The 22,012-nt window shown below is 41.9% G+C and overlaps 1 protein-coding gene across 2 annotated transcripts in view; it reads left to right on the top strand.

Annotated features, from left to right (window-relative positions):
* Positions 1 to 22,012, top strand: part of ckn (CRK like proto-oncogene, adaptor protein) — a 33,084-nt gene that overhangs the window by 2,065 nt on the left and 9,007 nt on the right. Inside the window, exon 1 of one of the 2 annotated variants that reach the window (XM_035888019.2) lies at positions 18,889 to 19,266. The exons of the other annotated variant lie outside the window; for it this stretch is intronic. Within the exon in view, the coding sequence (XP_035743912.1) occupies positions 18,924 to 19,266 (343 nt within the window). The 5' untranslated portion in view covers positions 18,889 to 18,923. Of the gene's footprint in view, positions 1 to 18,888; positions 19,267 to 22,012 lie in introns of those variants that run through there. 2 annotated transcript variants of the gene reach the window in all.

Here is a 22,012-nt window from a genome sequence, read left to right as displayed (position 1 = left end):
CCTCTCTCTCTCCTCTTTCTCTTTCGAAACAGCGGCGCCGCGTTCTCTCTCTTTTCGATTTCAAGTATCCTTCTTTTCGTTTACCCGCATCAACGTCACGATACGACTCTAGGAGGAGTGTACGTGACTCTCTCGAGACTGAGAAACTCGAGCGCGATTGCGAACGAAACGTTCTTCTTTTCTTACCGACTTGTTGTTTAAAAGCGCTTTGAATATCAACGACTCGTCGAGTCCCACTACAGTGGTTCTCATTCACGGGGATTTCCCTGTTTTTTTTTTACTTTAAACGCCGCTACCACTTATATTTCCTTTTTTTATTTTCTTTTTTACCCTTGTTTCACCCTTTTTTCGTTTCGTTTCTTTTTTCGTCGCAGCAATTAAGAAAACGACTCGCTTTAATCGAGGTGCTGTGTGTTTTCCTTTTCTCTCTCTTTTTTTCTTTTTCTTTTTTCTTTTTATTATTTTTCTTTCCTTCTCTCGCGAGGTAGAGAGAAAGAGAGAGAGAGAGAGAGAGAGAGAGAGAGAGAGAGAGAGAGAGAGAGAGAGAGAGAGCAAAAAGAAGAAGAAGAAGAAGAAATTATATACGCGTCACTACTTTCGAATGCAAATCCTTTTCTTCAATAACCCTTGACGCGCTTTTCATCGGGCAGAAACAGAGAGGCGTGCTCGCCTTCGGATTATCCCGCTGGTGGGCGAGCTCCCGTTAAAAAGCTCTGCCAAAGAAGGAAAAAACTAAGGAGAAGTAAAGAAGAAGAAAAGAAAAAGGAGGAGCAGCGAGAAAAACAGTCCATCTCTCTCTTTCTCTCTCGCTGGCTCTTTCACTTGGTACATATTTTATTAAATCCTCTCGTATCAATATCGAATATTAATTCGCTCTCAGCTGATATCGAGCGCTACTTTCTCGTCCAACGGGAAATTATTTCATAATATAACTTGTTTATTTTCGTTTCTCCGTCGTATACGTAGTATTTTGTCACGCGGAGTTTTGAAATCGGTGCACGTAGTTTTCTCTATATATAGGAACGAGTTAAAAGATGCATGAAAGGGGAAAAAAAGGAAAAAAGAGAGAGAGAGAGAGAGAAAAGAAGAAAGGAAAAAAAACAGAAACGAAGGTCGAGGAGTCTACGACGTAGCGTTCCCTCGCGACATTCCATTCTCGATTACGCGAAAGCTCATGTGTCGCTCGTATATCCTCTTTTACTACTATAGCCCAGTGAGAACGCCAATTTGCTTCGTTCATTTTTATTTTCTTTTTTTATGTTATTTTGTTTTTTCTTTTTTTTTCTCCGCTCTCTCTCTCTCTCTCTCTCTCTCTCTCTCTCTCTCTCTCTCTCTCTCGACTTCCTGACCGCTTTTAAATCGCGACAATATCGCGAACCACAGGAACAATGAATCGTTCGAATCGCTTCGCCGTCCGAACAATGACCAATCGCAATTTCGCAAATGCTCCTTCGATATTATCCTTTCGATATTATCGATATGCTGTTACTCGGTTTCTACGACGTTTGTTGTGACATTTAAGAAAATTCGAAAAAGATCGTGCACTCGCGAAATCGGCATCTGCGGCCAACAAGCGCGCCGTGCAACAGCCTTGAGAGAATTCCTTCGTACGATATTCTCGTTCTACGAATCGTTTTACGAATCGTTCTACGAATCGTTTTTCTATCCACTTATATCCTTCTCTCTCTCTCTCTCTCTCTCTCTCTCTCTCTCTCTCTCTCTCTCTCTCTCTCTCTCTCTCTCTCTCCTATTTTTCTCATGATCGTAACAATGACAATGACAACGATATCCTTCTCCCTCGTTCATTTGCTCGTAAACTCCTTAGAGTTGTCGTTCAAGTCGAAGTCGTAAATTAGAACGAATCTTCTCTCTCTCTTTCTCTCTCTCTCTCCCTCCCTTTCTCTCTCGTTTTCTTTTTCTTAATGCACCGTCGTAAACTCTACGAGCTTCGAAAGGTTTTGTACGATAATAACTCTCGTATTCTTGTTAGATAAATGTAATAGTTATTCCCTTCGATACGGGATTGAAATCAAATTGTGCAAAAGAAAAAATCAAATTGTAAGGAAAAAAAAAAAAAAAAAAAAAAAAAAAAAATAAAAAAAAAAAAAAAAAAAAAAAAAAAACCAATATCGACTTCGTTTTCGCGCTTTCAAGAACGTTTTCTCTTTTTTCTTCGTTTATCCTGGCATTCTATTTTTCATACTCCTCTTTTTTTTTATTCTCCCTTTTTTTTTCCTTCCTCCACTCCTGGTCTTCTTCCATTCTCTCTTTTCGCCGCATTCACCGGTGCAAAATCAGCGGAGTCTGATATACGAGTACCTCTCTTGGATCGAGCCCAGCGTTGAATTGCTTGAAATCCACTGATGAACTCGACGTGTTTGCAGCTCACGTTCGCTCGAATGTGGAATGGAAACGATCTCTCTCTCTCTCTCTCTCTCTCTCTCTCTCTCTTTCTCTTTCTCTCTCTCACTCTCTCTCACTCTCTCTCTCTCTTTCGGGCTATCGAATTATGCGCATTGTTTGATTTATATAACGTTCGCGACGATACGAGTTTACACTTTGATGCCACATTATATACTCTGTCGTACTTAATCTGCAACTCCATTAGTCGATCGATTTTTCAACGATAACATTGTTGAGATCGTTTAACGAAAGTGGACGAATAAAAAAAAAAAGATTGAAGTTCGTTATTATCGGATGGCGATAGGGTAAGGAGGGAGATATGCAATAATGAATTTATTACGTAAACTTATACATTTAATACAAATTATTTTCAAGAAAAATTCGTTATCGAGAATGATAAATAGATAATTATTAATCCATTAACCATGGGAAAAGGACATCAGAAAGATCCTTGACAAAAGAATAAATATGTTATTTGTTTTTAAGAAAGATTTATACTTCTCGATATCCTTCGTTTAAGGATTCAATAATTTTCATGTCTTCGTTCGTAACGTAAATTTTATTTTCTATTAAAATTAAATCAGACACATCTTTTCTTTTTTCTATCAAACATTTTCCTTATTATTAACAGGTTAATAAACGAGTTGAGACAAAAAGCAGGAACAGAAAGGTACTTGGAAGGATTTGGAAGATAAAAAGACTGAGAGAAATAAGATCCTTATGATACAAGATTGTTTTGTGTATTTCGTATGTCAAAGTCCGCGTTTAACTAATCGTTATCATAAATTCACACCGACTTCTTTCATTTGATTTTATCTGATGGAAAGCACGTTTGTATACGTACATGTATATATATATATATATATATTCCATCCGAGTCCATTTTCCTCTTTCCTTATCTCGAGGAAAATCGACCGAACTAGGGACGATTCTCCTTGTCTCAGGTAGTCTACTTTAGGTCCTTTTTACAAATGGACGTTCCATCACTTTCTTTGAGAGCGAACACGCGTGATATATCCTTAATAATGATTAATTCAAGGAAAGGATACATGCGATTTATTTCAAACTAATGACCCCATTTTTTTTGCCTCACTATTTACCTAGTATCAATAATAGAAGAAGGTAAAAAAATGTTTACCTGAGAATATCAAGAAAATGACATTGTTTTATTTCCGACTTATACGTATTATACTTATAAATTTACAAATTTGGCGTATCATAATGTTCATGCTACCGTCGTCGTCGTTGTCATTGTAATTTTTATATAATAATAGTATGGCCTTTGTTCCATTTATATTTTTGAACTCGTGTTTAGAGGGCGGATATTACATGCATATGTGTATATATGTGTATGCGTATAAGAAAGTGAGAGAGAAGTACGCACGTTCGATTCGCCAGTTCGATTTTTATTTCGTCCTATAGACCTCGGAACTTGTGACCCTAAACGGTCGCGCGGCTCCTATAGACACGTCCTTGGAACGGCCTAGTCCTTTGTTCGATCTATGGGACAAAGGAGTCGTGTGGAAAAAGGGACGGCGTCAGAAACGCATGGCGGCGTGCAGGATTACGACGGACGCCACAACTTTGCAACGCTCGACACGACGACGACGACGAAGAGAAGCGAGCGAGCACGCACGCACTTACTCACTCACTCACTCGTTTACTTACTTACTTACTTACTCACGCACAAGCTATGTGCGCGCGAGCGAGCAAACATGCGGCGAGTATAGTAGTACGTCGAGAGAATTCGTGGTCACGTATGCCGCGTCGCTTCCCTACCGTGAAGAACGTGTGTACTCGGCTTAACAGAATTTCAAGCTACCTTTCGTAATACGACCATTTGTACTCTCCTTGCGTCTCTTCTATCTTACCTTCTCTTTTTTTTCTTCCCCTCCCCTCGACCCCCTTTATTTTCTCCCTGTTCATGTTCTTTCTTTCTTTCTTTCTTTCTTTTTTTCTTTTCTTCGCGTTGTACAGGGTATATAAAAAGGTTTTTGAGAAAACGGAATAAAGCTTGGAGTATCATTCACGTCGCGAGTCGGTGCGCGGCTCTTGCACTTTGCAAAAGACGCCGAAGGAAGGCACCTGTTGCTAGCAGCCTCGTCGTTGAAACAAACAGGAATACATCAACTTGTCGAGTTTTCGTGGAAAAAATAAAAAGAGAAAAAAATAATTATGCGAGAGTACATCCTCTCTCTCCCTCTATGTACATATATAGATATATATATATCTATACACATGTGTGTGTGTGCGTATGTGTGTTCGCTTGAAGTCACCGGTTCAAGGTCACCATTCGTTCCGTTCCGTTCCGTTCCGTTCCGTTCCATTCCGCTTCTTTCCTTCGTTCGGCCTATTGCCGATCTCCGAGCGAGCCTTCTCGTTAGATACGAGATATCTCCCAATGGAATTACAGCTTTTGTGTTCGATCGTAAGCGATCATAGATTAGCATGGCTACTGCTGCTGCTGCTGCTGCTGCTGCTGCTGCTGCTGCTGCTGCTGCTGCTGCTGCTGCTGCTGCTGCTGCTGTTGTTGCCGACGACTATACAGCAATGTGCGGTTCATTTTTGCGGTCGCGATTAAATGAGCGTGTAATCGATGCGTTTACTGCTAACTTAGTTGCTCGACGATCGACCACAAGACCTGACTCTATTTCCTAGTTTAGGCTCGAGAGCCTCTCATTATCTCCTTTGCCGTGTACGCTCGAATATAACGCGAATGTATGTACCAAAGTACTAATCCTCGTTAATCGCATATCACATATATTCTTGCGTCGTCTCCGCAATGCGATTCCAGTAAAATTGTTTTTATTAGTTCTCGACTGGATCTAAAATCTTATGCCGCGTCACATTTTTTATTATCTATATATATATGTATATACCTGTGTATATTATCTATGTACTTTCGTCTTTAGTCTCATAAAGTCGAGAACTTAAAGAGGGAGACTACTTGGGGGTCATACAAGTACCGTTGCTAGCTCACGTACCATTACATACGTACTCTATGACGAGTCGTATTTTTATCAGCTTGTATATCAAATAAATTTCATCGACTATGCACACAGACGTTATCTCGCGAGTTTCGCTTTATCGACGTTGACGTCTAGGCTAGAAAGAAGAGAGAGGGAGGGGGAGAGAGAAAGAGAGAGAGAACGGGCTACGTTGTAGGTAAACGCCGGCTGCTGACACTGGCATTTGGCACGAAACTCAAAGAGAGTGCCACGTTACATCGGGAAGCCGTCCTCGTCTTCCTCGTAGTTCCCTCTATTCTTCTTTTTTTTTCCTCTATTCCCCCCTTTTCATACTTCAATACACTACGTATATTGTAAATGCATACACACACACACACACGTATATACAAATACTAATACATATATACATACGTTGTCCTCGACGAGAACATACTCCTCCGAGTCTCTTCGAGCTTCTATTTAGATTGTCCGGATTCTACGGATAATTCTCTCTCGTTCCTTCAGTCAAACTAGCCGGGAAGCCAAGAATCCTTGAAATTCCGCGGATCCTTTGTCGACGCGGTGCAGTTTATCGCGTGGCGTTCTCTTTTGAGAACGTGCTTATATACATTCTCGCGCTTATTCTCTTAAAAACGCGCGTGACGATAGTCCCGCGTTCAGAGTCACTCTTATTTTTCTTCCAGATTTCTTTAGACAGGGTAGCGACCTTCCATCGTTTCTCTTGAAACTATCGTCTTCTCTTCCTCCTCCCGCGAAACTGTATACGAGCGAGAAACGTTCGCTCTCCATCGGCACTTTATCGCTCGTGATGTTTTGCAACGAAATAGAATCGCATCAAGTTACAAGTTGAGGATAACAAAAACGTCATTTCAAATGTGCTGGAAATGAAAAAGTTCGCATCTTATGTAATCACGTTTCAACGGGGAAAAATTACAAAAAATATCAAGTCAAAAAGAAAGTAATATTATTTTGAAAGTAATGAAGAACTAATACAGAGGCTGTATGTGCGATGGGAACGTTAATGCCAATGTGACGTGAAATTTTAAATGCATTGCATATATAAAAGGCTTGTTAAATATGTACGTGTATCAGACGTCAATACGAAATGAATGTGTGCGATGGAATATCACTCTCTAACGTGCTTACGTTCGTTAATGTTCGAAATTAAATCAAAATACGACGTAGTTATAACATCGTAGTTTTTAATTTCTCTTCAAGATTTCATAGATTAAACTTAGTCTACGTTAAAAACTTGGATGCAAATAAGATTAGTAGCTTATTTCAATTTCCGATAGGTCAGGCTTGAAAGTAATATAAGCTGGTAGTGGTGACTGCTTATGTACTCTACTATGTGAAAGGTTTATTTTTCTTTTGGATTTTTTCATCAAATATCATACCTACCGTGCGATTCCATCGATCCGTATTAGTTACCCCGATCTCGCGAAACTATTTTCAGGAAATACTGCGTATATGTGTGTGTGTGTGTGTGTTTGTATGTATGTATGTGAGAGAGAGAGAGAGAGAGAGAGAGAGAGAGAGAGTTCCGGGTAAATGTAGTCACCGACATTAACAAAGTCTGTTTGAAACGGTCTACGTGTAGTTTGCAGGATCCTTTAACGTCAGAGGAAAAGGTCGCGAAAGAATTCGCGAGTCGTGTTACGAGCGAGTAACCAAGATCTCACGGTAATTAATTTTCACGGAACTTTGTTTCCAGGCGTCCTTCAACGATAAGCGATCTTGTAGGAATTTCTATTTGCATATGTTACACGCATCATCGTTCGTATCTCCTACGTATACCGCATAACGATTTCTATCGTCATATCCTATGATTTAAGTATTTAACTTGCCTCATAAATAATAATGTACATTCTTTTCTTTTCTATTTTCTTTTATTGTTTTTTTTCTTTTTTTTTTTTTATGTATTTACGCGAGACGCTCTATAATCGATTTTTCAGGCAAGGCCTTATCAATGTCGACTTTTTTGAACGATATCCAAAGCATTAAGAGTGTCAACTTTCGTTCAGCAAGATAATTCGCGTCGTGTACTTGGAGGCTCAAAAGGAAACGATCGATTTGATGTAATTGAATAACTCATACTTTAGGTGCTTGTTTATGACGCTCATATATGCTAAAGTAGCTCGTCGTTTAAAGTAATTCGTAGTCTTACGCTTTTGCGCTCGTTCTCGCGCGACCTATCATTCTCTCTCTCTCTCTCTCTCTCTCTCTCTCTCTCTTAATTTTTCTCATGCTAGCTGATGAGATCATTTTGCTCTGTATTGGCTTCCTTCCGATCACGCGACGGTCTCTTATCGCAGCTGACTCCGTTGTTGGAATAAGCTTGAAACAATTGAAGAGCTAGCGTGTAACGTAAAATTGACCTACGCCATTGCTTCTTTCCATCTGCATCGTCGTGCCGCCGCCGCCGCCGCCACCGCCACCGCCGCCACCGCCGCCGCCACCGCCGCCGCCGCCGCCGCTGCTGCTGCCATCGATGCTGATCAACGATGGTTTGGTGCACGGTTACACACGTAGTAACATGACTAGGGTGGTGGGATTCGTAACGCCATTGGCTTCGCGGTTTGGTCTTTTTCTTCTTCAATTTTTGTTTTCTCCCTTCGTTGAGAATTTCTTTGAAAAAGCTTACAAACTAGAGAGTAGGGAAGCGATAGTGGGGGCAATGTCAACGCTAACAGTGCTCAACACTTGCAACAGTAATAGTAATAATAATAATAATAATAATAATAATAATAATAATAATAATAATAATAATAATAATAATAAAGATAATAACAACAACAACAACAACGACGAAAACAGACGAGGAAGAAGAGAGCGAGAGAAGGATAAAAAGAGAGAGAGAGCCGGATGGCTAGCGTGGGTTGGTCCAGGTAATCCGAGAGTTCGCCACGTTACCCGAAACGTGCTCGCGACGTTGCCACGTTCTCTCTTGTTTACACGAGAGCCAGTCCGTGTGAGCGGCAACGTTGAATCTCCCTCTCGACCTCGCCCTCCGCCCTTCCATTCCTCCTCCTTCACCCTCGCGTCCTCCGCCCTTCGTCTCGCTGCGCCCTAGGCTACGAACCGTTCGAAGAGCGTTGCCCCTCTTCTCCTTCCCTCATTCGTTCCCTCGTTCGTTCGTTCGTTCGTTCGTCGTTCGTTCGTTCGTCGTTCGTTCGTTCGTTCGTTCGTTCGTTCGTTCGTTCGACCGACCCTATCCCCACCCTTTGAAAACCCATACTATGCGTTCCTCTCTTTATCCACGTGTCTCTCTGCGCCGGGAACTCTGTTCGTACAGAGGGGCGAATCGAGAAATGGCGGACGAAAAAAGATAAGACGTTGTGTCTCTTTGCCTACTACTACTACTACTATTCTACTACTAACCTAACACTACTATACTACTACCATCACTACTACCACTACTCCTTCTCTTCAGTTTGTTTTTCTAGTTCATCGTTGGCCGAATCGCGACTATCACCAAGCGATAGATAAATATACCGAATCATCGAGTTATCCAATTTGTATAATTCCGTCATTTTCACAAGACATTCGATTTTCCATCGTATTGTTTTTGTTTCTTCGGAATCCTACCTGCAACTCCTCGCAGGTAGATTTTAAAGAATCGATCGTTTTGAGAGATAGTCCTATAAACAAGACAGCTTCCGAGGATTTCGGGTCTCAGGTAGAAGAGATGTTTCTTGCTTTCGTAGAATCTCGATTCTGTTTTTCTCTCCCTTTTTATATCTTGTATTTCGAAGTAGACTGTTCTAAGAGATTCGATCGCTGGTAACACAGCACGTTAATCCGAAATGTGTTTTATTGTCGATCGCGAATCATTGCGAGTCGCTGGCTAGTAATTAAGCGTCGCCGGTAGTGGCCGTTAATTAGTCGTTTGATGGACTCCCGTAAATGTGGATTAGTAATTAAGAGCGCTGATTAACGCGAATTATTTGTTGTCGATGTAGGCGATAAATGCGTGCTTTGCACGAACTTTCTAAGAGCTGGATAATTCTTAATTATCATATGTAAGATAAACGATAAACAGACCTTTTAATTAATCGTTACGATTCAAGTTCATCGTCGGAAGAAAAAGATCGAGAGATGAAAAAAGAGATTGCGATATTTCTTGTGCTTTTGCGAACTATTATAGAAATACTTTTGATGCCTTGCGCGTCAATATCTCTATACCATAATTATTCGAGAGGAAGCTTGTTATTGTTAATCATCTCCTTTGGAATATAAATAAGGAGAGAGAATCGATGTCTAATTACGATGTCGCCGGTAGATTTTACCTCATATCGTGAGACGTTTAATACTCGCCATAGACAACAGAAAGAAAGAGTGAGAGAAGGAGGGGGAGAAGGCGGTGTCGTATTTCTCTCACGCCACCGTCGTCTTTTGCAGGTTTAAAACGCGCCGAGGAGAGAAGCTCGGCAAATTACTCCTTCGCGCGGCTTCCTTCTTTCCGACTAAACTGGTCAATTAACCATCTACGAGAAAATATATATGTAGATAAATATATATATATATATATATATATATATATGTATGTATACATATATACATACACACACACGCGAACGTGCGAAGGGGTTAACGCTTAGACTCGCCATAAAATTCTTTCGCCCGTTCGCAAAAGAAACGCATCGTTAATTAAACTTTTTCTCTTCTCCCGTTAGAGGAGATATTCTGTAAGATATCCATTAGCGCGATTATCCTCGAGAGATTCTTGGGAGTAGAATCGAAGCGTCGCTCATGCCGATAAGCGCCGATGCATCGTCGTCGCTGGCGTAATCGCTCGATGTGTTTCCAACGTAGCTGTTATCGAGAAAGTATGGATGAGAGAGAGAGAGAGAGAGAGAGAGAGAGAGAGAGAGAGAGAGAGAGAGAGAGAGAGAGAGAGAGAGAGAGAGAGAGAGACAGCTAATCCACCGATCCGTTGAAAGATTCGCGTGGCAGTAATTCTCTCGCCATTGTGCCCGTTCGTCATGGTTCATTTTCCGCCGTATACCGGGCAAAGCCAGCGGTATGTAGTAATATGTATACCTATCCATGTTGGTATAGAATATGCACGCTCGTCGATGCCAGCTGTGCTAGATATATCGATTTTCAGATTGGACCGCGTTCTCCGCCTCCCATATTTGGTCGTGTTGCCGCTCTCCCTAATTACACGGAAATATTTTTCTATTCTACTCGGTATTTTGATGATTAGAAACGTGCATTCTCTCTTGGCCGATATTATTCCAGTATTACGATGAAACGATCAAACGATGAAACCGTACGATTTCGCGATAATTCATGAAAGAAGTTCTTTTACCGAGGATAAACGATAAATCGATGGTTCGTGTAAACGATCGTTCGATTCCTCCTCGTGTCCCTTCTGTCGTTGGTGGTATCGATAAAAATCAGATCGATCGCAATACGAGCTAAGGCGAACGATCGCGGATTTACGCCATCGCGATGAAGGTGACGAGTTACAAGCTGACATACTTTTCCCTTGTCTCATAAGCGTTTCGTGGACGCGAGGCCGTTATTCCCGATTATCTCCCCGTTACTGGTGATTACCGATCTGACGAGTTCGTCGTTATTTCTCACGTTTAAGGCCGAGACACGTTGCTGCGTCTAAGTTGTCCGTTCAATCGGAGCACAGCAGGATTTTCACTCGTAATCCTAATGGCTGTAATATATTATTTATATTCATGTGTATATATATATATATATATATATATATATATATATATATATATATATATATATATTCGCGAGAGTAAAAAGGAAGATTATATTCAGGCAAACTCGTAGTACCTGCGCACCGCGATTTTATAAATAATTCCATTATTTAGGATTTTTTATAAAATCCTATTTCCTCTTCTTCGTCGTCGCTTTTTTTTGCTCTTCTCATCGACGCTATACTATAACGATCGTCGTACTCGAGGATCGTCGGTAGAATGCGCTGACTGAGATGTCAGTGGCTACCACTTAAGAGCCGGGTCCTTCAAGGTTGTTGTCAATCGGCTCATCGAACGGAACCTAAACCGGAAACCGAAAAAAACGAAATTCCTGCTCGAACTGGACCCCGAACCGGTTTCATGCAACAATGTAAAGCCGGACTTGGCGATATTATTGTGGTCGTTACGGTCCGCGACGAAATGGACTGAATTAGTTTATTATTCGGTTAATTATCGGTAATCGTTGAATTGAATTGGAAAATAAAATTCAAAGGGCCTCTTACGTTATATAGAAAGAGAATGCCGTCGTCTAGTAGATAGGTATATCATTGGACGTAAAGAAAATTAGCGTGAAAAATCGATCGGATCGATAATATTTTGTAAAAGCTAGAAGGAAAATTATAGTCGGTAATCTGTTAAACGCGAAGGCTCTTGCCTCTCAGACGAGGGGGATATGAAGGGAAGAGGGAAATTATCGATCATAATTGCGGCGAAGGAGTGGACGAGAGGAAAGGAGAGCCATCGTGGTTCGTCCTTGACGAGGATCTACCTCGACGATCGTCCACCCCGATGCATTATGCAAATTTCTCTCTGGTCCGGCTCCGAGAGCTCCTCCGTTTCTCTTTTTCTTCTTTGGCTCGTCGAGCGGTCGTAGTGTTCGCGCGTCTCAACCGCAGAGACTGGCTGCAGCAGTTTCGAAAACAAAAACCGTATACCCACTTCTCACGATGGCACGTGCTCTGAGATCCCTCTTTCTCTGTGTTTCTTTCGCGAACAAAAATACGGCTTCTTCCTCGGTCTCTCTCCTCCATCTCTTTCCAAGCTTTATCTTATTTCTTTTCGATTTCTTCTTCCACAGCAGGAGTATCTCTCTCTCTTTCTATATATATATATATATATCTGTATATCTCTTTGTCTCTGTTTGTGCAACGAGAGAGAAGGAAGACTGAAAATAAATAAAGAAAAAACAAAACGTTGAGACTTTTCACGCTTTATTTAGTCAATAGCATTAAAAGGACTTTAACGTTTTGCCGTAGGTTGGACGTATTATCGAGGTTCGGCGTATACATTTTCAGTAGAGGGAACTTCTTCCTCGTTGCTCCTTGTAAACGAGTTTCTTGGGGCGTCGGCGTCGTAGGCGTTCGATTTTCTCTTCATCGAGAGTTAGTTAGCCTTACGGAGTAAGGAAGAGCGTGCTGCGTTCCGCTCGAACGCGAACGCGAGTTCGCGATAGTCGCGTTGAATAATAATTCGAACGTTCGACGGTAGGTAACGTCTCTCTCGATCGATCTTTAATTCCGGCTTTGATTTGATTTTGCAATAAATCAGAGAGACAATCACAGACAGAGAGAGAGAGAGAGGGGGGGGGGAATGCAAATGTTACTTAAGCAAAGAGCTCAACGCAAGCTTATATTCCTGCTTTTGACTCTCCTTTGCCGCAAATTTCATTATACAAATTTACCGCATCACTTCCTCGTTTCGTGCCATCCAAGAGGACAAAATGAATAACCTGCCTCTTGTCATTAGAAGACTTCCTTTTGATCCGTTTCGCATTTCTACTCTCGAACGAAGGTACTTCTAATACCTAAGTGTGAAATTTTTCATTTCTGGTTAACATCAATGAGAGGAAAAGAGGATAGCTAAGGATTAGTAGACACGCGATTGTGACATGGAAGGACATGAAACGCAGGAAATAGGGGAAAAAAGAAAAACAAAACAAAGCGAAACAAAATAAAACAAAAGGAAAAGAAAAGAAATAAATATTCCGGTCATTTCGAAACGAGAACGACAAGGTACGTGGACAAGAGGGTTGGAGTGGTTCGACTTGCGTGAACGTGATGGAGAAAATAATTTTGAAGGAGGAAGAAAGAAAAGAGGATAAGGATGGAGGGGAGAAAACCACATACGCGTTTAACTCGAACAAGCAATAAGAGCACGAGTCCGTAACTACGGGTGACTTTTCTCTCTCTCTCTCTCTCTCTCTCTCTCTCTCTCTCTCTCTCTCTCTCTCTCTCTCTCTCTCTTTCTCTTTCGCACACTCTCTTTTTCTGTACAGAATTCACCGTCATTTACATAAGAGTCGTAGCAGAAAATGCGGAGGAAGGATCGACGCGTATCGTGACGGTTTATATGTATATATATATATAAAATTTTTTTTTCTCTCCTCCTTTCTTCCTATCTTTATCGAAACGAGGTAAACCTGTTCCTTAGCTTCGTTTTTTCGAAGGCGGTATCTCGATTAACAAAGAGATTCGTTATTTTATATCACGATCGGTATCGACGTCGACGTCGTCGACGTCGTTGTCGTCGGCGACGTAACGATTCGGTCGGTTTAAAAATATATCGAGAAGTACCGAGGAACGAACGGCGATGAGCGTTTCGACGAACGGAGAAGTAAATTGCAAGAGAAGCCGAGGCAATTGAATCGGCCTCGTGTATGAAGAGAGAGCCAAAGAAAAAGAGAGAAAAAGAGATAGACGCGAGGCAGACATAGAGAAAATGAGATAGAAAGGGAGGGAGAAAAAAAAGATAGAGGAAGATAGCAAACGTAACTGGCTTGGAAAAAGTTCATTTAAAAAGAGCTCGCTGGCTCGTTTCTTCGATACGACGAATCGTTCTAATTCCACTTGGCTTCCTTCGGTGACTTCTTTTCTTTCCTTTTCTTTTCTTTTTTTTTCTTTTCTTTTCTTTTCTTTTTCCTTTTTTTCCCCTCCTCTCTTTTCGTTCCCTTCTTTGCTTCTCCACTTCGCCCTTCTGAAGGATCATAAAGTCGTTGATGTTAACTCCTCATAATGAGGATGATCGCGGCGCTTTAATTGGCCACCGCGTCCGCTCGCTCTCTTTCGCGCTTTCCTTGCTTATCATCCCCGCGGAGTATCGCCTTGGGCATTTTTTTTCCTCGAATAGAGCGATCTTACTTCTCCGCCAGTATATTTTCCCTTTTTTTCTTTTTTGCAATCGTGACAAAGGCCACGCGAAACAATAACGCGGAAAACGCCCCAGGCGCGGGCACTCGCCTGTAATTCTTAACAAACTCTTAAACGTGCGTTCTTCTATCTCTCTTATTTCTTCTCTCTCTTTTTTTTTCTCTTTTTTTTTCTTTCTCTTTTTTTCGCGATGACAGCACGAAGAAGAGTAGTAGTAACAGTCCGATGGAAAACAGTTCTGCTCGGCGGGACTCGGTTTCTCTATTTTATCTTTTCTTTTTATTTCATTTCCTATTCTTTTTTCATTTTTTATTTTTTTCTTCTTTTTTTATTTTTATTTTTTTACTTTTTTTTTATTTTTCAAGAAGTCGGGGAAAACAATTAAAAGCACGTACAGAGGGTATTCGATTTTAATTAAAAACGTTGGCTTCCTATTGATTACGTTATATCGTTATTAATTTTATCTATAGATATAGACGTACGATCTGGATCCCATCTTTTAATTAATCCATATAAATACCAATGAAATAGCCAGTCTGGAAAATGTTTACGTGCGTATACGTATATATTTTTTTTTACATACGGAACGATTCTCCCGAAACTTTTCATATTTCGAACAAATATCTACATCTATACATACATATATATATATATATACATACACACATATATGTCTAGTAATGTCAATCGAATTAAAAGGATAAATGTAATGCGATAAAAATTTCTCGAAAATATGACAAATTAGTCGTACATTACAACGTAATGAATAACAGATCACACTGTCGTAATTACGCGTTAGGAAGTATACATACATTTATAGATTGGGTTTGCGGCATTGCGTCAAAGCACTTTCGAGAAAGGAAGTATTAACGGACGGCGTTGTTAATCGACGATATACAACATCGCGCTCAATTAATCAAAGGAAAAGCATCGAAACCGTTTCACGAACGGGCTTTATTATGATTGGTCACGCGCGTCTCTATATTAGTCGGATTAACATTTGCATCGGGTAATTGTCTTGCAAGCGTGACGCGCCTTACACGAGTAATATACCGGGTGGCTCGCTTAATCCATCACAAATTGCAACGAAGTTTCATTTTTTGAACGGAGATCGACCGCGTATCGTTGATATATCCAAGGATAATTGCACTTAACAAAGTTCCCTTTCGAATCTTCCGAGCAATATTTTATTTCTTAATTAAACGTGTTTGATTCTTCAGACCGTACGGAATGTAAATACTTAATTGCATACGCTTGCAATCGCATGTCAATTGGGAAAGGGAATATACGTATAACGAGAACGTCGAGTTTTTTTTTTAATGCAGAAAGGAAACTTTACTCGACGAAGCGTTTTACCTTTTATCTTTGCATATCCTTTGAGATAAAAGAAGCGAATGCGAGCAATTAAAATGATAGTTTGTTGGCTTTCATGTGTCTTTTAAATTCGTATTAACAACGAAAATACCGAGTTGCGTGATTTTCTTTTCGCTTAAATCGTTTTTTCGCACGGTTTGTCAAACGCGTCGTGAGAGGATAAAAAAAAAGTTGTAATAAAGTCGCGTACGTTGGTTACACGTAGGGTAGGAAATTTGTAACAGCGGCGTTAAACAACGTCGGAGAATGTGATCTCTTCGCACTCCGAGATAAAACGGAAGAAAAGTCTTTGGAAGCTAAAGGAGAACTCGACTATAGTACGCGACTTGTCGTTCTTTGTCGCGATGTCGTTCGATATGGAAGTCACCGCAGAGTCGCATCCGCGAGCAGCTTACAAGGTAATTTCGTGTTTTAGCGCAGGGACAAAGGCTCTGCAGGTCGTAATAATGCAGAAATAGCCGCGGGTGTCTCTCTTGCGTGTAACTCTTAACGAACGTACGTGTGTCACGAGCAAAAGAGCGAGCGAGAGAGAGAGAGAGAGAGAGACCGAGAAAGCATATAGTACCTACGGTTCTTACGTGTACGTACATATGTATATACCTATGTAGCTACGATGCCGCGTGCCCTCGTGTACGAGATCGTTACTGCTTCGTTCCGCGAGAATCCTAGCTGGCACAGACTGGTTGCTTTGGCTTGTGTGTGCGTGCGAGGGCGGAGGTGAAAGCAGGAAGGCAAGGGGATGAGGAGAGAGAGAGAGAGAGGGGGGGAGGCTAGGCCGTTGGAAGAGAGGAGTGGAAACTGAAAAGGGGGACAGGGCAGACAATGCATATCGAGCGGGAACATCCCTTGGCAGACTAATCCCCCTCCCTTCCCCATGCATCTCCTCCCTTCACCTTTCTTCGCTCCTCTCCTCTCTTCGCTCATCGTTTTCTACCCGTTTCTATCCTTTATTCGTAGCCGCGTTGCATTTCTTCCTTTTCTTCTCTTCTCTTTCTTCTCTTCTCTTCTCTTCTCTTCTCTTCTCTTCCCTTCTCTTCTCTTCTCTTCTCTTCTCTTATTTTCTCTTTGACTCCTCGCAAGAGCTCTCTCGATCTTCCTTACTTTTCTTTTAAAGAGACCCTACACACGTCGTCCTCGCCCTCGTGTTAGTCGTCGTCGTCGTCGTCGTCGTCGTCGTCGTTGTTTGCTTCTCCTCTTTTCCCCCTCCAAACTTTCTCTCTCTCTCTCTTTTCCTCTTTCTTTTTCTTTCTCTTGGCAACTTGCTATCCACGAACAGAACTTCTTTCTCGAGCTTTCGTTTACAACGGAAATCGAACCGAGCGACGAAACGGTGAAACGGATGGTCTTTAGACGACGTCGAGGATCTACGATAGCCTGCGGAGAATGAAATTCTTACAATACGGCATTGCGAATATTTCAGGAACACAATACGGTATGTGATATATACTGGAGACGTTCTTGTTGTAGCTTTCAACCGGTTAGCTTATATCGTCCGTCGCCTGTGGAAATGGGAACGAGAGATTCTTCAAATTGAAGTAGTATTAATCGGGACTGGTCTATATAGGAAAGCAAGAATAGAGGATAGATGTAATCCTTCTCTGGTCGTTCCCGATCTTTGAATTAACCCGATAAAACCATTAGAAATGATTTTTTACTTTCTTACTTTTTAATACGTTCTTTATTATCGCCTATTATTAAGCGTGCCTTCATGATAAGCGATGACGATAAAATTTCAAGAGACTTTTCATCTCTTTATCCTTTATTCCAAATGATTAGAAATAATGAAAATAAATATGGATTAGCTAAGAGGGAATTAAAAAAAACAAAAAAAAAAAAAAATAATAAAAAAAGAACTACGCGAACAACGTTCGCTCTACGAACGAATGACTCGTGTTTAATGTATCGAGTAACTGTGCGCCTGTGTTGGCGATATAGAAAGGAGGCGCTTAAATCGTTATCGACGACCTTTATTAATAACGAAAACGTCAGGCACTTTTTTGTAAACGACTTTCTTGCGAAATCGTTCGCCGCTGCCGGTCGTTCGATCAATGAAATCTCGTCGTCTGGACTTTTCCTGCTGCATAACGTTCTCTCTCTTTCTCTCTCTCTTTTTTTTTCTCTCTTTCCCTCTCCTCGACCCGCCTTTTTCCGTCCTCCTCTCGATATTTCCATACGCTGCGAGTCTCGATTCACATGTCGCGCTTTTTGAAACCCACGCGACCAAATGCAGGGGCGGCCCACGCCGCCGGTCTCTCGCCGGGAACTCGTTCACCCACCTTCGACCTCGCCCCTTTGCATTCGCCACCACTACTTGGCTAAAGGCTCGAATAGAAAGAGAGAGAAAGAGAGAGAAAGAGAAAGAGAGAGAGAGAGAGAGAGAGAGAGAGAGAGAGAGAGCGAGAGAGAGAGAGAGAGAGAGAGTGAAAGAAAAAGAAAGAAAGCGAGATAGCCGTGGCTATTCGGCGAACATTTCTGACAGTCTTTCTTATCCGGTTACCAGCGACGTTTCCAAAGATTCGAACGTCTCTTTCACGTTCGATCGACCGCTACGAACGAAAGTAATACTTTTGGCTCGGCCTCGGATTACATTCGCGATTTTGTTCAGATTTCAGCTTCGCCTTGAAGAAACTTGGCAGCGAGGGAGAATTTCTTGTGTATTCGTGAATCATTAGCGATTACTTCATCGTGACTAGTGTATCCTATCCGTGAATTCGTAGCTTCTGCTAATTTTCACCGATGATCCATCTTCGCGCGAGGATTTAGCAAAGGAAAATAACTATCCGCGGGAAACGCGTCGTACGTTTTCGATCGTCTCGAGAGATCTTCTTCTTCTACGAAAGGTGCGAGAAGAGAAGCAGTATATCTCGAGTACGTTGCATCCGTAAAGATTTCTTCTTCTTCTTCTTCTTCTTCTTCTTCCGTATGCCTCTCGGAAACTGGTTGGTGAATCATTAGGTGCCACGTTAACTGCATCGACCAATAAACTTAAGCTCCCTGTAGTCCGGTGGCAGACGCGAGTAGAGAAACTTATTGACTCTTGGACGTTAGCTTGGAGATCGTATCACCCAAGGAGAGACAAGTTTCCGGTCTATCGGTGATAGTGCTCGCAAAGATTTCGTTGTCTTCGTGAAAGGATAGACGTTCGATAAGAAAATGACGAACGACGACAATAAAATCATCGAGAGTCGATCGGGGTAACGGCGAGAACTCGATAGAAAGTGTTGCGATAAAAAAAAAAGAAAAAAAAAAAATAAGAAAGAAAGAAAAAAAAAGCAAATCGTCGAGGATAAAATTAAATTCCAAGTATGGCGATCACGGCGGTTACGAGTTGCCTAGGGCCACCACCTTTGCCACCGGGCAAACGTTTCCTTCAAAAATCTTCAAAGAAACTCTCGTCTACGTATCGAAGCTTTCGCGACCCAGCGATGGAATCTTGGCTACCGAACGGAATAATCGAGAAAGCCGAAACGAAGCTGTGCCCTCGGGAACCACGAACACCCACGATCGGAACGTTCGCTAGCGGTAAACTCTTCAGAAGTCGTTCCGAGGGGAATCTCGGTACCCGTAAAACCGGCACGAATTTGGTCGCTACTCCGCTCGACAAGTGCATCAAAGCGATTTACGGCAGCTGGCGGAACCTCATGCACCGTAAGTGTCTCCTCTCTCTCTCTTTCTCTCTCTCTTTCTCTCTCTATTTCTCTCGCTTCGGTTCTGTCTTCTTTTTCTTAGGAGTAAATACTTACATACGGCACGAGTCGGCGACGTGGCTGACTGGCTGGCTGGCTGGCTGGCTGGCTGGCTAGCGAACGAGCGAGCTAGCTAGCTCGACTTGCCTCTGCCGTCTTGCCTGGACTCGAGATCGATGGAAAGCCGTTCGACGAGCCTGTTTATGGTTATGGAACGACGAGAGATGACGAACCCTGACCCTCCTTGTCCCGATAGCTGTGTCTCGATAGCAGTGTCTCGATAGCTGTCCGATACGCGTAACTCTCTGAGAACCCACGACGACTCGGAGATGGATAGTCTTTTCTTTATTATTTTCCTTGCGCGACTAATTGCTCACTGTTCGTTGGTCTATCGTCGATAAAATACAATCGACGAGATTGCGACTTCTTCGTGGAATCAGCATAGGGGAGATGGACGAGAGAAAGAAGAGATGAAGAGAGAGAGAGAGAGAGAGAGAGAGAGAGATGTCTGTCCAAGACTTTTCTTTTTTTCTCTTTCTCCATATGAGAATCATTCTTTTGTTTTCTTCAATGTTAAGGAATAATAAGTATTTACATTACAAATTACGCGATATATAGTATGACGACATTTTTTATTATCTTTTCATCCATTTGTAAAATGTACTGCTTCGGTCGTAACGTCTATTGATTTCCATGCTCGTATAAAAGCAAAATAATGGAAAATGATAATAAACGAATAATCAAGGTCTCGTTCGACGCGCTATCGCATTAACAAAGTGAAAACTTTTGATCCGAATGTCCAACGATCGTGCCGCCATTCGTCGATAAAGCATTAAAACGTTCTCCAACGTATCGTACATACGCGTTCGTATTCGTACGTAGGTACCTACGTATGTACCTACGAATACGAATGTACATATGTCCGATTCGTGAACACGCTCGGTGCAACCTGAAAGGTTGCGTTTAACGGCTTTTACAGAATGGAAATAAAAACGTGAATTGACGGAGACTCGCTTTTAATCGAGGAAAAGGGGAGTAGGTAATAGCGAAATACAGATAATATCCGAGTCTTCGTCCAAATCGGTTCGTTTTATCGGCGATCCTTTTTCATTTATCGTCACATTTTATGCATCGTTCGACGAGTACGGTGGGCGTCGACGAGGAACGCGATTGCGCTCTCATGCCTCTCTCTCTTTCTCTCTCTCTCTCTCTCTCTCTCTCTCTCTCTTTTCTCTCGACCGTATATATCTCGCGGTACATGTATGCATGTGTACGCGCGAACGGAACCTGAACTCTGGCGATCGAAAGAGAGAGAGAGAGAGAGAGAGAGAGAGAGAGAAAGAGAAAGAGAAAGAGAACCAATGGGAAGGCAGAACGAGAGGGCATCGTTACGTCGTCGTCGTCGTCGACGACGGCGGTACTGCCGGCAGCGGCTTCCAAGCTGGCTGCTCTCGGTGGCATTACTCGATAAGGCGCATTTTCTCGCGAACCTATACATATATCGGCAAAGCCAGCTGCCAGGAGACAGGCCGAGCTTAGACCATGCGACGACAACGATGAGAGAGGTCTATGAGGAGGGACGTAACTTTGTCGATTATCGTTCGATCGAATCATTTTGCAAGCACGGTAAAAGAGGGGGAGTTGGCTTGTGTATGAGTTAAAGAGAAAGGGAAGAATATTTATTGTAGTGAGAGATCGAGTCCTGCAGGTAGAATATATAGTAGGATTCATAATATATATATATATATTTTTTTTTTTTTTCTTTATGTATATATACGTATATATATGGAGAATCGATACGAGAATCAAGATACTTTACTTTGCATTCATTTGCAATTACACATACATATTTCACATGTCACTGTTAAATCGCTACTATTTCTAGCGTACAATTAGTAACAAGTTTTACGAGGTACCAGTTACAATTCCTACAAAGGAATACTCGATAGGTATTTGTTCTGCATTGTGGCGAATAAAAAAAAGCAGAAAATAATGAGAAAAACAGACAGAGAGAGAGAGAGAGAGAGGGAGAGAGAGAGAGAGAGAGAGAGAGAGAAAAGGAGAACGGCAATGAAATCGGCCGACTTTGGTTAGCGAAACGACGACAACGATGACGATCGTTTGCTCCGTTCTCGAAGCAAGTTTACGAACCCGTTCCAAGTGGCGTCCCTTCTCTATCCGTGCCAGCACCTTCCTCGACCGGCTTCTTGCATTACTTACCTTCTTTTCAGATTTCGTAACCGAGCTTGACCGATCTCAACGACGCACGAAACGAGAGCGTCCTCCTCCACCACCTCCATCTGCCTTATCGTTCTTCTTTTTTCCGTAGCTTCGTTCGCCTTTTTTGGATTCGCACGATTCGATCGCGGAAAATCGATCGACCATATACAGGATGTTCCATTTTGATTGATGATCCATTTCCAACGTAATCGTTGAAGAATAGTCGTCGTCGAGGTCACGAACCTAACAGAGTTCTTCTTCGGTGGAGGAGTAGGAAGTTGGTTATATGTTTCCTTTGGACGCGTCCAAGCACATCGACGCGTCCTTTTATTTCTTGCTCGGGTTGCGTCTGCCCAATTCTGAGAATCGAGAGAAACCCGTTCGTACGAGCGATGTCGGTTTTATCGTTTTTCCCTATATACGCGCGACTACGTTTGTGCGATAAAAAGAGTAAGAAAATGGCATAGAAAAGGAGAGAGAGAGGGAGG

This window comes from Vespa mandarinia, chromosome 2, assembly GCF_050613455.1.
Source record: "Vespa mandarinia isolate Hongniang chromosome 2, ASM5061345v1, whole genome shotgun sequence".
Taxonomy (NCBI): Eukaryota; Metazoa; Arthropoda; class Insecta; order Hymenoptera; family Vespidae; genus Vespa; species Vespa mandarinia.
The sequence above is the reverse complement of the archived record's forward strand: the minus strand, read 5'-3'. Positions and strand labels throughout refer to the sequence as shown.